Source organism: Eurypyga helias, unplaced genomic scaffold, assembly GCF_000690775.1.
Source record: "Eurypyga helias isolate BGI_N326 unplaced genomic scaffold, ASM69077v1 scaffold16303, whole genome shotgun sequence".
In the NCBI taxonomy this organism is placed as follows: domain Eukaryota; kingdom Metazoa; phylum Chordata; class Aves; order Eurypygiformes; family Eurypygidae; genus Eurypyga; species Eurypyga helias.
Window position 1 is genome coordinate 33,049 of NW_010242032.1, and position 16,130 is coordinate 49,178.

The 16,130-nt window shown below is 44.5% G+C and overlaps 1 protein-coding gene across 2 annotated transcripts in view; it reads right to left on the minus strand.

The window, feature by feature from the left end:
* Positions 1–6,254: 6,254 nt before the first annotated feature.
* DNAJB6 (DnaJ (Hsp40) homolog, subfamily B, member 6) overlaps positions 6,255–16,130 on the minus strand; it is a 53,339-nt gene continuing 43,463 nt past the window's right edge. The window contains exons 8-9 of one of the 2 annotated variants that reach the window (XM_010148954.1): positions 15,507–15,713; positions 6,255–7,849 (exon numbers count right to left, since the gene is read on the minus strand). In XM_010148954.1, coding sequence (XP_010147256.1) covers positions 7,767–7,849; positions 15,507–15,713 — 290 coding nt within the window. In that variant the 3' untranslated portion in view covers positions 6,255–7,766. Of the gene's footprint in view, positions 7,850–15,402; positions 15,714–16,130 lie in introns of those variants that run through there. The other variant, XM_010148953.1, reaches the window with a different exon arrangement.

The following is a 16,130-nucleotide window of genomic DNA, read 5'->3' on the forward strand; positions in this document are numbered from 1 at the left end:
GCAGATCATGTACAGCAGAGAGTTCCAGCCTGCCCAGCTGAGCAGCTGTTTGCTTGTGCAGCCTTGGCAAACCCATGGGCCTTTCAGCAGAAGGCAAAGCAGTCGGCTGAAGGTCTCGTCAGATCAGTGGTGGAGAGGGACTAAGACCCATGGGCCTCAAGCAACTCCATCACCCACGTCCCATAGACATGATGCCATACCCAGGGCTGGTGTGACATCCTGAAGGGTCCCGCGTGCTCCTTCGCAATGACCGCCAGCAATAATGGAAATGAAAAGCCTACCTGGAAAACCCTTCGGGTTTTTCTGACTGTGTCTGGGCATATGTTACATACGGATTAAATTCAGAGGTATAGGGCCAGTCTCTGCCTTCCTGACTTTCCAAATCACGCCTTCATATTCTCAGTTCTGCAGCAGCAACAAGCGATGGCATCATCACCCTCTTCTACTCAATGACAGCAGAAAGTAGTCCTAAAGCAGACAATCTCACAAATTGACGAGAGACAGTCTCGTCCCGATGACTCAAGTTTTTGAGCAAGGTTAACCCTTGCTAACAACAGACCGATTACTTTTCTGGGTGGAAAATACATTCTTGCTCATTGTTAGCAACTTAAACAAAACATTGCTAAACCACAGACCTAAACCTATCTGCTAACGAGCCTAGGAAAAACTTAGTAATCTCTGCAAAAACCAGCAGCTGTTTCATAACTGGGCTGGTAGAAACACCTATAGCTCTCTAGCTTTCTCAGCTGACACATCACAATAGAACATGATACGAGGTGACTCATTACCGTTGTGCTCTATCACATCCCATCTCCTAATGCAACCTGAGGCTCGCATTACACGAGCTGAATAATATTTTCCTAAGTATTCATGATAGAAAAATCTGTGGTTCCAAGGGAAGTCATTTCGTTGATTAAAAAAACGCCACCACCAAACCTGGATCCTGCTGAGAAAAAAGAGGCCATCGGTACAGTCAGGTGAAAAAAACCTGAATCCTGCAAACCACAGCAGGGCTGTGTGCTGGACCAGAGGCACAGCAAGCAGAGGTTACCGGTCACTCGAGCCTGTGTCTGCACTCAGCTGGAACACCTATTGGGAAAAATCATATTTAAGGTAGAGATGGATCTGAACCAGAACTGCAGAGCCAGACACACATCCTGATAGAACCTTTTTGGGGGATTGGATCAATGGGCCAATTTTGACTTTGCGCTTTAAGAATCGATGTTTGATGTCCTGCACCCTCCCATCTCTCAGGATCCTCCCTACCATCACTGATGTTTCTTCATAACGAACTCCCCAGTCATTTAAGATTTCCCAGATGACGTCAGTGACCCTAAAACACAGTAAGCGAACACTTGCGCACAGCTGTCCCTGCACAGAAGATGCCATGGGGGATGGGAAAAGTTGCAACCCAGATTGCGACAGATGGGATACACCGTCTGCATATTGGACAAGAAGGGGTTGGGAGTGGAAAAGCTGTTGTGCTGCCAGAGGCAGAGCTGCAGAAACCAGGGAGGCATGGAGTCGCACCGCCCACGTCTCCTGGCGCTGCCTGCAGGAACGTCTCACACCAGGAGCAAGGTGTCTTCCCAGGGTTACCGGACCCATCTCCCTGGTTGGCAGGGATCATACAGCCAGCGCCAGTTTTCTGTGGGAGCGGGCAACACCAGGTGGTTCTTGCAATAAAGCACTTACTCCGTGTGCTGCCAGCCAAGCAGGGTTACGGGCCGCTAACGCTTGCAGCCTGAGGACAACGAGCGGCGGCAGGAGCTGTGCCTGAGTCAGGAGGTGCCACCTCCTCTCAGCCGCCAAGGAATGCCCCATGACGCGATTTTGGCTGAGGGGGTGGGAAGGAGGGCCAAGGTGTGTGGAACCATGTTCTGGAGATACCATCACTGCCATGAGCTCATGCATTCTCATTCCAGAGCCATGAGAGCCTGGCAAGACTGAGGGCATCAGAGTTAACCAAACAAAGGCTGCCATGAGTAAAATCTCTAAAATCATGAGTGGCATGGAAGAAGTAAACAAAGATCTAGTGTTTATTGCCTCTTCCAATGTCAGGTTGAAGGAAGGGAGGAAACCAAAGGAAGCTCTCAGGAGAGCGGTTTAAAACACAGGGGCGATCTCATTATCCAGCAGAGTCCGATGATGTATCCCTTGCCATGGGACACTGGGTACTGAGCAGTTTTCTAGGTTAAGAGGCAATTGAACAAGTCAATGGAAAAAAAGAGTGGGCAAGAGACAGACCGTTTCTGGATCCAGGAGCCTCTGACCCACAGAGAGCGGCAGCTGGGAAAACATTCTGGTGAGTTATAATTACATGCTGAGCCTGTTCCTGTGCTGCCCCGTAGGCATCCACCATTAGTCACCATCAAAGACAGGACAGGGGGCCAGGTAGCTGACAAGTCATTTTTATGGGCATAAAGTGTGACTCACAGCACTGGGAAGGTTCTAGTGCTGGTTACCTCCTCACCTGGAATGCTGAAGCAGTAAAACCCATGTTGTCACAACACCACCAGTACGGCAAGTTCTGGCTTGCATCTGCTGCCAGGATCAAGTCGTGCACCTTTGGCGAGTGTCCCTTCCAGGTGCCGTGGGAAGTGTCAGCTCAGTGCTGCTTATGTCTCCTCAGATCTCCTTCCTTCCTCAGCTCTGAGCCTGCAGTCTTGTAAAGACACTCCAACCTATCTCATGGTCTCATGCAGCAATATGCAACCAGCACTGCTCAATTTAACATATTCAAGCATCCAAAGATGTCACACATTTGGACTCAAAAATCAGGCAGAAACATAACACTCCCTAAGTTTTAACCTAATACACCTAAGATGTGTATTTGCCTACTGGTTTTTGAGTGATCTAGCATTTTGCACTGTTAGCTTTCATCTTAAAAACCTGGAAGTAACTTTTGATTTTTAAGTTAAAGAAATTTTCCCAACCATAACTATTTAATATTGAGATAATGTAAGAATGACCCCTGCCATATCATAAGACTCCATTAAAATGCAATTCCCGACAGCCTCAAGAACACGCAACCTGCTCTGCACTGACCAGAGGATGAGCGATGCCCGAACAAGGGGTGGAAAAAATTACGTGTGCCGTTGAAGTAGGAAGGTGTATGTGCACGCCAACGGAAACAGGCGTTGAAGAGATGCAATTGAACATCCAGCCAGTGCAGTGAGGTCCCGCCCCCCCTTGGAGACATCCTAGAAAATCTGTGATGGTTTCCAGGCAGACACAGAGGTGTTTCCCTGAAAGCAAAGCATTCAGACTAATCGTGAGAGTGTGTGTTTTGATCATCTTCTCGCACTTAATTCTTGCCTTTTGGGCTTTGCAGGGACAACGTGAGGCCTTCTGGAAGAGGCAGAAGGAAAGTCTGGGATACTTGACGCTGGAGTTCAGGAGGTGCCAAATGACATGAGCAGTTTCTGCTTGTTGTGATGAGAGCAGCAAGGTAACCTACCCCACGCTCGCAAATGTCATCTCGGGTCAGCTCAGCCACTTTGGAAATGCCTTCCCTGCTGTCAGTTAACAGCTGGTGACTAAGAGGGCACCAACGAGGTACTTAACAAGTCTGACACTTCCCAACACCCCACCTAATCCTTTTTGGCTAGAAAAACTTGTGAGAAGTCAAAGTGCTGACTGACACAGGGCAGCTGAATCCATCCTAGCTTCAAATATGAACATTTATTAAAATTGACCATCTGTCTGTGGTTTTAAGTGCCCTGTTTTAATTCTCATCAGTGGAGAGAAAAAATTACCTTGACTTGCCTAGAGTTTTCAGTGCTACAGGTAGCAAGGAGCAAAGTTTTGCAAAGAGTGATAAAAAGTCTCTTCAGGCAAGATTCCAACTTGCTCACTGGGAAGAGGAGAAGTAAATATACCTAATCCCAGGCAATTGCACTGCTCCCCCCCAGCAGTATGGGAGTTACAGAGGAGTAAGGTGCTGCCCAGGCAATGAAACAAGAGGGAGGACTAAGATGTGAGCTAAGTTTGGATATCAAGGAGCAGGACTGCACATAAAGGAAGATAACCAACATCTGAAATGCAGGAAGGACTAACCTGTGTATCCCAGGAGTAAACAGTCCTGTGCAACTGGCACACAAAACAAAGGAAAAATATAGAATTAATACATTTCTGTATAGGCAGAAGAAAACAATGACATTTAGTGCAGTAACAAGCTAATCCCACCACTCGATAGGCACCAGCTTGGTGGCACACATCTAGGAACATTCCTGAAAGAACAAGTGGGTACGAGTCACGTATTTCAGATGAAGTGGGAAAACAGGCAGTTTGGAGCTTCCCTGTTATTATAGGGATAATTAAATTTATTTATAAATAAATAAAATTATTATACATTTTCCAGGTCTCTGACTGTCTTCAAAAGAAGCATCTTTTTGGTGTGTTATTTCAACAAATACATACAAAGTATCATGAGATGGTTCTAAAATTTGGGGCAAAAACAAGTCTCTGTAAAGGCAGCCAAGCTGACAAAGAAAAGCTGAGTTTCGTGTTGCCTCTAGAGGTAGGATTTTCAAGCCTGCAAACTGCTCACAGAGGTGAGCAGCAGCACTGAGCAGAGACTGGGCAAAAAAACTTGAAAAATACATCTTTTCATTTTGACATCTACACTCTCTGCAGTCATTTATTTAAGATCAAAGTTTTGCCAAACCCTAGTTCAAAGAGTAGACTGTGCACATCTCTAGAAGATTTGGAAAACCCAACTGATTTTAAACCTTTTTCATAGCAACAGCTTCTAAGTATGGAGCAGGAACCCTTATCTGTCTGCATTTTTGTTTGTTTGTGATGATGTCCCTACTATCTTAAGATAAAATAATTTGGTTTGCAGTGTATCATTTTAATTATGCTGTTAACTCAACTACTGTGTGTTCTCTACCCTAATAATTTAATTGTCTTACGGGATACTAAAAGGGATTGAAAACATCTTGGGTCTCTGGACCCAACAGGTACCTGCTCTGTAAAGGATCATTTTGCAATACATTTTATAAATCACGTCAGGGCTGTATTTTCACTAGCTCCGTTTCTGCCCTCAGCTCTTCCACAGAAGTGTTGTAGAATGGTCAGGAATCTTTTTCCAACTTTCACAATACATTTATCCAAAGCCACTCTTGGGCCAGCATCATCTGCTGTCAGTTGTGGTATCTCACACCCACCTGCATTTTTCCTGCCCCCACACATACTTTAAATAACCGTATCCTCACGCAGCCTTCCCCTTTGGCAGAGGGATGCACTGGGATACAAGACCTCACGTATGTGCCTGCTCATACTTACGTGGCAGACGTGGCACAACATCCAGGCTGACAACCCTGTTTCACAGTACTCGGTTATGCCGTTGCCCTGCAGTTGAAATCCAGAAATAATCAGGCTGAGAAGGAACGGAAGGAATTAGCCTCAATGGCCATGGGCCCACATTTCTTAATTTCTGGGCAAGCTTGGGCAGATTCTAGGTAGTTATAGGAAAGATTATGCCATTGTTCCCTCCTCTGAGGACTCTGCCTGGAGTTTGTGGGAAGCACAGGGTGTAGGACCACAGCTGCAAGCTTGCCAGCACCTTTCCAGCAGGATAAGGATGGCCTTGGTAAGACAGGCTTCCTAACTAATTCAGAGCTGCCTTCAGGTCTCCTAACTAATTAATGCTCTATCCTCCTCCTTCAAGCCTAACACAGGGAGCAGAGTCAAGAAGATATTGATGTACCAAATCCCGGGCTGCTCTAACCCTTCCAGGCACACTCCTGATGCGGAGCCACTCCATCCCGTGACTGAGGCTGCTCACAGCACAGGGACAGCCCGGGGCAAGGGTGCAGCCCTGTGTCCCCTTCTCCCCTCCTCTACCATTCCTGTTTTTCCAAAGCACACACCATTTTCCCCACAAATAAGGAGCACTAATAGCTTAAAACTGGCCTGTTTCCCCCAGAGTATGGAAATCGTACCAAGTGGGATGCAATTCACAGAACTACCCAGGATGAATGTTCCTTGCCTGGCAAACGTGCCAGCTCTGTTTGATGTTCCTTACAGTGGTATTTCCAGCCAGGACGAAGCCTCATTCTCCACTATCAGCCATTTGTCATGGAGACTGTATTGACTTGCTCATGGATTTAGCAAAAGGAATAACTTGGTATGCTTCTGGGTGTTTTGTGAATGCAGGCTCTCCCCCCTGTGCTTACAGCCTAAGCTTTGAGACTAAACATGAACGACTGATGCCAGCTGCAGTCTGCAGTACAGTGCAAGACGACAAAGTATAAAGGAGAATTTTCTTTATTTTCAAATATTAGTAACACTGCACAAAACAAAAAGAAGTGGTATTTAAATGACAGAAAACTGGTACTCAGTCTTATTTCATATTAACTGTAATTTAAATACCCTAACAGAGTTCACGTATGGTTATATGTTTGTATAGGGTTACACTGGGTAATGTAAGCATTTGTAGCTAAACCGTTCAAGATATCAGAGACACCAGGATTTGTTAAACCATGCTAGAATCCAGACTTGATTTTTCTGTTTACCTTCTTCCTTACACCATTATGTGCATTGATACATCTTTTAAATGTTAGGATGCGTGAGTTTCTCCAGGAACTGTGGACATTCAATATTGCCAGGTTTAAGTCTGTTACATCAACAACGTATTGGAAAGGGGAAGACAAAACAAAACCATAAGCTGCTAACTCCTACCTGGAGTTTGAAAAGAGGAGGCAACATACTGACAAGAAGCATGCAGGTAAATGCTGAAGGCAACGGAAGGGCTCTGTACAAACTAAAAGGTTAAAAGAAGCAATGTGTCATGCACATGAAGACAGGTATGGGAAGCAAGGAAGTCATCTTGCCAGAAAATACATTTTCCTTTTAAATTGAAGACATCTTTCAAGCTAAAAAATTAGTCCTGCAATAAAACCAATGCAAAGTGCTTTCATACATAAAGGTGTAAGTTCTTAGCAGAAACAACTTGATAAAACCTTATACGTGTACTGAAAAAATGTTTGTTATCTAAAACCTACTCAGCAGAAACGAACACCAGTTTTAAAGTAGCACTTGGATCACTTGTCTCAAGGTTCTGAAAATAAACTTTTAAAATAAGGAATGATTTCACTAAATGATTCATCAGGAGACAACTATGCTTAAGGAAATCAGTAGGAGTGCTTACAGGAGACCATCATTACAGTTTCTTAAAACCAGAGGATATAACTTCATGATACAATTTAAAATGAAGGAACATTTTAATAGCAGGGACAAACCTTCACTGCCCAGCTTAGGGGGAAAAACCAACCATAAAAGTCACTTATTAAGCTCGCATAAATTACCCTATAAGAGCTCATGCCTAAATCCCATTCCCAATGACATGAGTGAATAGAACTCTTCTTTCAACAAGCCTGATGTTGATGCCAGAGTGACCAAACAAACAGGCATTTGCACAACCCTTTATATCCTACAGACAAATAAACAAACACTAGACTAGAGTCATTTTAGTCCCAGGGAAGGAAGAGGTAAGAAATCCCTTAAGCTTTCCAATCTTCAAACATAACTCACTTTTAACCAAGATCAGCCTCATTCAGATTCCCTAACCTAGCTGGCAAGAAAGCCACTCCGTGAAACTAAAAAGAATAACATAGTGCAACTTTAGTACAGTTTTAAACATAAGTCACTTCCTTGCTAGCAGTGTGAACAATCAAAAAATATACACAGAAGAGGTGTGCTCAAACGTAACATGAAGTTGTCATTACTACAAAGGTATTGGCATAGCAGAGAAGTCCATTTTAGTAACTCCCTTTGGTTGACTTCTTCTTCTTCTGTTCCTCCCTCTGCTTCTGCTTCCTCCTCTTGCTGCCTTCTTTGTGTCCTGAGGAAACATGGCTCGTAAAACACTATTCACAGCATTCACAGACTTTTCCCTCTAGCAAAAGCACACATTCTCTGAATGGTTTAAGGAATCTTAAAGAAAAGGTCTGGCTTTCTAATGTGTTTATTTAAATGATCATTTCTACTATATCCCTTATACAGGACAGAAAGAAAACACTATCCATCTTTGAAGTTTAAGAAATCTGGACAATTTTCAAAAGACTTCAAAGCCATTCAGGAAAAGCTTCAAAATTAGAGCACATGCAAAACCAGAATAATTTTCAAAATGGAAGCAATAAATAAGACTTATACAGCAGGAGCTATTTAAGTACTGGCATTTCCTGCTCACAGTAGTCAGAGCTACCTTTTTCATTTTAAGACAAAGGAATGCTGAGAATCCTGAGTAAATAAGAAGGTGCTTGGCGTTTACCAATATGCATTTTATATGCAGGTCATCAGCCTGTTCATGCTTAACTATGCACCACAGGTTATATTCTACTGCAGCTCCTATGGTGGTTCAAGCAACAATTATTTGCTCCTAGTTCAATAGGCACAAGCTTCCAGCCACGTGATCATCATCCCAATAATTCCCCCCACCCTATCCCCAAAGATGCGTGAAAAACAACAATTCTTGCACTGCATCACGCCCTTTTCTCCAAACCTGCAGTAAAATGCAACTTGCTGGCAGACCTGCGTGGACGGTGAACTGTGCAGAACCAACACCAACCACATCTACCCAAGTGCACTTAAATCTAAACTCAAAAGGTAGCACGTTTCCTTCAAATAATCATCTTGTGATGCTTATCCCTGCCCAGTTCTCCATCAGTTTAGCACCAAGAGCACAATTAAGATGGGAAAAGGAAGTGGTGGGAGGTCAGAGGAGTAGGAACCCACCCTCCCGCACACAATTAGAGGTGTGCCCATGACAGAACTGCAGTTCTTCAGTTTAAGACTTGGGAAGAACCACGAGATAGTCTTTGGGCTAAAATCACTTGAGCAGTTACCAAAGACTTGTGCATTAGAGGAAACACACTCCCTTGTAGCAAAGGGAAACTGTTCCTAGGTTATCACTCTAGCTCCTATGCTCTATCAACAGCATGACTTCATCTTTTGCAATCATCTGAGTCAAGAGGCAGGATATTTATTTAGAAATTCTGCCATGAGAGATTAGCCTGAGCAAAGTTAGAGTGGAAACCAGTTTTATTGTTTAAGGAAGTGAAAAACTGGCAGTGTTTTGCAGAATTGCAGATGACGCTGTATTTTCCCCACACCCTACCACCCTCCCGAGCTACAATCCTGTGCCCAGGGATACTCTGGGGACCTCTCCTAACCAAGAACTCCACCACCTATGAAGTTTACTTCAAGGCCAGCCCCTCAGTCACCTACGCACTGTCAAAAATAGGATCCCTCGGCATTTAATTTACTGCTGTAAGAGACACATCCCAGAAGGGCTCAAGCATCTCTTTGCTTTCCCACAGAGGCCAATGGAGGCGGAAGAGATGTGCTGACTCTTGAGAATCAGTCATCTGAGGGGTGTTATTCAAAGGATTCTTTCCTTTACTGGAGGGAAAAACAGCATCATATCAGCTGATCAGATCTAGTTCATGTAATAACTATGAAACATTAACACAGATATTTGGGAAAGGATCATTAAACTCTAACAGGTTATTACTTTCATAATTTTCTCATTTTTCATCCCCAAAACACTGTCAATGTTTCTAAAAGTCTTCCGTATCCAGGCATGATTGCATTTGATACTGCAATTTTATATCATAATACTTTCTTTTTTTGCAACAGTCCATTTTCTTCAAATGTTTGAGACGCTGAAAGCAATTCTAGCAACTCTTCCTTAAACATAATGTGAGCCAATGTAAATCATGACTTGAAATGAATGCCACATAATTCACTGTCTTATAAATGAAACAACTCAAATGTTAAAATAATGTGGTATGAAGATATTTAGGCATTTGACAACATGGTCTCCTATCAGCCTCTGGGATGATAAGGGTGAAAAGTGGAAATCTTTCAAGTGTTATCACTGACACACAGAAACAGATTGGCCAAAGTAGGAGATAACGCACAAATACAGAGTATTCCTCAAGAGAAAACTGCCAGGTCTTTTCTGTTTCAAACCTGCTGTGATAAATAATTTCACTCTCGACCATTTCCTTTTCAACCCCCACCTAGGAAGAAAGGATGGGTCAAACTCTGCCAGTCTGTTAGCCCCAGTGATGCTACGCTGGGTGATAACAGCCAGAAACCTGATCCAAAAAAAGTGAAGCAGCTCCTCACAAAAACAAAAAATGCACACGAAAGATGTAACCCTTTGGTGCCTATTTCACTTGAATACTTCAACCAGCACTAATTAAAAGCATATTTAGCTGCCTTGGTTAGCCCCAAACTCACGAAAGAACAAAATCTGAATCAGGAAGCAGCAGCCCCATTACTATTTGATTAATCTGCAGTGAACTCATGTCCCGGGGAGTCACCAGCATCACAAAGGGTCATAGGAACTTCCCATAGTTAGTGCCTGGCTGAACTGGCTTCAGCCAAACAGTTCTGGCCTTGCAGAAGAGCATTTCAAATTCCCACTCTTAGAAAAAACTGTTTAGCCATCCAAACTCTAGAGCCCATTGCAGGCTGGAGGGAGAATAGGTTGCTGAAAGCTTCCCCAAGCTCTGACATTCAGAAAACAAATCCACTCAAATGCATGTAGGTATCACCCTAACTTGGTGATATAACAGTTCTTCCTTTTGTCAGCTACCAGGTGCAGAGGTGGATGAAGCAAGAATCCACCGTTTGGAATTACACCTGGTTTACAACCTGGATAACTCTCGTCTGCGCCACACAGCATCTGCTGACCCGCTCTTTCCATTTCACCCCCTTCTCTTCTACTTCCAGAAGAACCGTAAGGAGCACAGAAGCTGTTCCAGCTTTTGTAAAGCTGCTGAAGGTTGAGACCAACTTCCAACAACCCTAGCAGCAACTCCCTCAACCACTCAGCAAGGAACAAAAACTGGAGAGCTTCTCTGCTGTGTCCCAGGACTGACTTTCCTGCTGGCTTTCTACTGCCATCTGCACCTCCCAAAGTCACAGGTTTGTTCAGTCACTGACTATGAAACTCATCACATGCTTGGGCGACAACTGCAAAGGGAGGTGTGCACATTGAGCGATCAATCCAGAGGGACAAGCGTCCCAGGAAAACACTCCTACCCAAGCCATCTGTGGTATGCTACTTCTTCCCGGCCTGCCCGACATCTGCCTGCTCTACCAGGATGCAGAAAGCAGCTGCAGGTCCGCTCCCCCTGCCTTCTGCCAGCACAGGAGAGCGCAGGAGTCAGCAGAAGGAACAAGGCATTCAGTCACGGCTGATGATTAATGTGCAGCACTGCTGCTTCTCGACTCGCATCAGTCAGTAATAAAGGCCATGGCCGGATTTTTATAGAAGATCTCCTTCAAAGGTGAAGACTTTGGAGGAGCCTCCTTCCCCTTTCAGGCTCTGAAGCACTGAGGTTGGGGGTAGGGGAGATGCATGCTTTCGGCTCAAGTCCCAGAGAAAATGGTGTTCAAGATGTACTAACTTCTTGCTAGGACTGCAGCCGTTCTTTGGCCCTCCTTCAAGCCATGAAAGCACGGCTACAACATGCACTCAGACCTTTAACAGGGCAGCAAGGCATGTGCAAGTCGGGTTCTGCAGTGTGCTAATTCTCTGCTCTTAGAAATACCGCTCTAGTCAAAACAATAAATTGCTGTTCCAAAGGGAGCTAGCTCACTTCTGCGTTGCAGCCACCACCTGCCATTTGAGACTGACCACACTTGCATACGCCATTACAAGAATTCACCCCAGATCACAGCTTTACTAGAATTTCACGTGTATGACTCAACGCGCAATTACACCTTTACGCTACACTTTCACGTCCTCTCCCTTCAGCCCGAGCCACTACCCAACACACACCACCATTTGACCTACTAATTCTCTCACCGCATCCAAGGCTCCTGCCCATGCCACAGAGCATCACGGGGAGAGAACCTACCTCTACAGAAAGACCTGAGGTGACAAAACATCCCACCCCATCTAGGTATGCCGCTCCACTAAATCAGCCACACTGTTAATTCCAAGGGGCGAGTTCTGCAGTTTCACTGGCCAACCCAGTGATGTAATTCCAACTTTGATGTTTTAGGGGACTGAAAAGCTTTAGCAACTTACTGGGGCCTTCCTTCACGCTTGCTCACCATACCATTTTCATTACCAATTCTGCCTAGAATTGCTACAAGAACATACCAAGCCAGATACAACCTGCTTGCCCACTATAAATTAAGGTAATACTATTACTGAATAGAGTTCAAGGTTTTACTCCCACATGGCAAGCAAAAGCTTGCAAGGCTATGCCACCTCAGAAGCCATTCCATGTGCAACCTGGCCACCTTCGATGGGAAGCCAACGGGCAGCAGGATACTCCCAGACTAGCAGCCAAAAAACCATGCGTGAAGGCAGCTCTGGCTAAGCCAGGGAGCAACCAGCCAGCCTTCAAACCCACCAGCCAACCTCCCACCCTGTGCCCGCAGAAGAGTACGGCCGTTACCCCGTCCCACTCACACACAGTTACAGCCAGGAGATGTGGAGCAAAGGGAAAGTGAACTCCCTCCCATCTCCACACCTCCAGCATTCCTCACATATTAGATTTCCACAGAAAACAGTGGCTTTGCTTTCCTTTCTCTTTCCAATTCATGCCCATACACAGGTAAGTGAGGGAATTACAAAGTAATTAGCTTGGATAAGCAAGCATATCGATTTTACTAGTTAGTAAAGTGTAATTCAGGAACCGCATGTCAGTAAAAAACAACGGAGACTGCATTAAAGATGAAATAAAGTACAAATAGCTCGACTTTCCAGCAGAGGAATCCATGCCAGGAAAAGATCTAGATTAGTTAAACCAGTGATTTTAAAGTGGTTTCCTCTTCAGGGATGCCAGCGGATGAAAATGCAGCAAAAATGAATTATTAATGTTGTAAGTTTTAGGTTAATGTAGGCTATTTCATTCAAAAGGAAGAGCAAACCTTGCAATATTATCTTCCAAACAATGATCTTTCATATCTCGCATTTTTCAGTATTTTAACAATTACACGTCAACTATTCTTGCTAGTTAAAGGTCAAAACTCTCAAATCCAGAGGAGTAGTTTTTTTAGGGGTAGTTACCACTACCTCTACCGTTAATTGCTGCAACCCCCAGGTCTCTGCCGGCATTAATACCACTTTGACACAGCTTGCAAACCACCAGTCAGCCAAACATCATACAGTCAGGGAGCACATTACTTGCAGTACCTGAATTCTTATTAAAAAAATTTACTTTTTTTGGAACTAGAGAACTGTTTGAGATACACTTCAAAGCACAAGAGGTGAAGTTTTATTCTAAAAGGCCATTACAAAACCAGGAGCAGTATGAAACCCAGACCAATTTCTATTAAAATGTGAAGTGTCAATGTTAGGTGGAAAATCCAAATAAACTCTATTCTTTTTTATTAAATAACCACTGTAATGACTGGAAATCCTGACTAAGGAGAGGATTCATCTCACCTCTGCATATTGGTTGCCATTCCAAACTAGTTGGCCAGCCTTTCTCCTTGGGCGCTAGAAAGAGATGGCTACTTCCAGAGGGAATCCTACCACGTAGTCAAGATGAAACTTATCCCTTTTTCTTTCATTTAAATTTGCTGGACTTATAAATTTAAAACTCAAACATCTGCACTCTTAGAGCTGGGAGAAAACCATTTCACTGCAGGTGAATCATTAAAGACTGAGGATTTGCTTGAGGTGCTCCAACTGGGACAACATCTTAAACTGCCACGCAGTCTCGCAGCCAAGGGCCGCATGCCAGTGGTGGCAAAACCATCCAATTCCAGGTGGAACGCTGCCTGGTTTGAGGCCATTGAACTTAAGGATTTTCCACTGAATCGAGTGGGTTTTGGACCAAGGCAGAAAAAGATGCCATTGTTTCCCAACGCTGGCCCGTGTAAGCACGGCAGCTGTTGCAGTGATCGATGGGAAGCCAAGCGGGAGCAAGTAAGTGATCTACGTAATTACAGAGCTGCGCTGGTGAAGCCTGCTTGCTGGGCAAGGCAGTCGGCGGAGGTGAACACCCATGAAGGAGAACGGCATTGTTGGCCAGGGCTCGTGCACAAACTTCCCAGGGAGGGATTAAGACACTCACGTAGGTTTTTATGACTGACTCGACCAGTCCTTCAGCAGCCCTGTCCATCAGAGGAACAGTAGGCAAAATATTTAAAGCAACAGTAAAATCTTAGTCTTACTGCAATCAAGTTTTCACCCTGAAACTTCTATGGCAGCTCACAATCTACTGGTAGGAGAGAGGATTTTTTGATTGCACGGATACTTCTGGAAATTCATTTTAATTGCAAACTTGTGCGTCTTGGAGCATAAACAGATTCACAGCAAAAAGTCCTAAGCAATCTTAAAAATCGCTCCAAAAATTGCAAGGTGTGTGTCAAACAGACGCTCTTTGGAAACTATTACATAATATTGTTATGATTGCAGAGAACCTCACGTCTCCAAATGCAGAGCCAAGGTTTTGTTCTGCTGGCTACACACACAGAAGACAAAACCTGTAACGCTTGTGTGGGAGATCTCAGGACATCAGCCCAGAGGTTACATTCAGGCTTCTGCAGACACATCTTTTTTTTTAAAGAAAAGATTCAACTTAGCCATCCCTAAAGAGACAAAACTTCCAGCAACAGATCTGGAAGACATTTACCTGGATGTGTCTATTCTTTCAAGCTGTCATCTCACACGATACCTTTAGGTCTTTCGTACAGAAGACAGCGTTAGATTTAAAGGCTCACAAACGCAGCAGAAGTTGGTACAGCACTGGGAACACGTGAGAGCACGTTTTGGGGTACAGGGCATGTTTTTCATGCATTGTGTTTACCCTGAGGAGCCTCATACGCTCACACTTCCCAGCACTTCACTTAATTCAGCACTACTGAGAAGGCCCTTGGTTTGGGCATCCAAGTAGAAAGGCACCTTCATGTTTCAGGAAAACCTGTCCTGGCAGTTCTGGATGATCTCTGACCACAGGTTCAAATTAAATCAAGTAGTGATGAGGACTCTGCTGTCCAAGACAGCCTCTGGACTATATTGCTGAAACATTACAGACAGGAAATATATCAAAAGACTAATTACTTGAAAAACAACCGGGACAACCACTGCGCTTCACGTCCACCTGAACGGTCTCAGACTTCTCTATTAGGTTTTAGGTGCCTAAAATTACAGCTTCCAGAAATAATATCAAGGTGCTGAACTTTTTCAGCTAGGAAGCCAAGCACAATTTAAATAAATGAATGTGCAAAGTATTGTGATTAGTTAACCTCTAAAAGGCCTTCACTTTTAACAACAAAGGACATAGGCACTTCAGCAGCATAACAATATTTGCCCTGGATCCTTGATATCCCGGGGCGTTTGTGAATCTATACTAAATTGAAGAGCGGAGCTAATGAAGACACACAAGCTGCCATTTATTGCCTACCAGGGAGCTAACATTAAGTCAACACACAGCAACTTCTTGCTTGGCTCTTTGGTTTTGGCTTTTGACTAGCTGATGGATCCTTTTCTGTGCATTTCTCATCAACATGCTTGTGCACACCTGATAAATAAAAAGGGGTCTCCAAGCCGCTCGTAACCCGGCATCTATCTTGTTCTTCCACCTCGTCACTATTATAATGATAGGCATATTTGGGGGAACTGGAGGGCTTGTGGGACTTCAGCAGGCGAGGGTTGGTCGGCTGGAAAGGCAGGGCATGTTGTCCTCTCCGTCTGCACTCCTCGGCAAAGGCTTCTTCGTCTGCCTCACCTGAAAAAGCAGAGAGTGCAAGAAAAGTCAGCTGCACCTAAAATGCTTAAATTTAGCCGGGGGAGGGGGGTGGAAGGAAAAAAAAAAAAATCAAAACTGGGTTAGAAATGGGGTGGCACTAAACTACTGTCTTGGCTGTGGTTAGCTCCCAGGTACTCCTGTCTATCTGCAGATCGGGGAGTGTCCAGAGCAAAAAGCTCCATCAACGGCCTCTCACCACACTGGAGCCACCCAAAAACGTCAGCTAGGTTTGACAACTCTGGGGCCACCATTTGCTTCTTCCCAAAAGGCAGGGTGAGTGATCCAGGCACACGGCCCTCGATGGTATTTGTCCTGTGCAGGGCATGTCGTCTCATCCCACCTCACCTGGACTGCCTGCCTAGGAAGAGTTGGCCCTGCTCAAGGAACAGCTGTAGG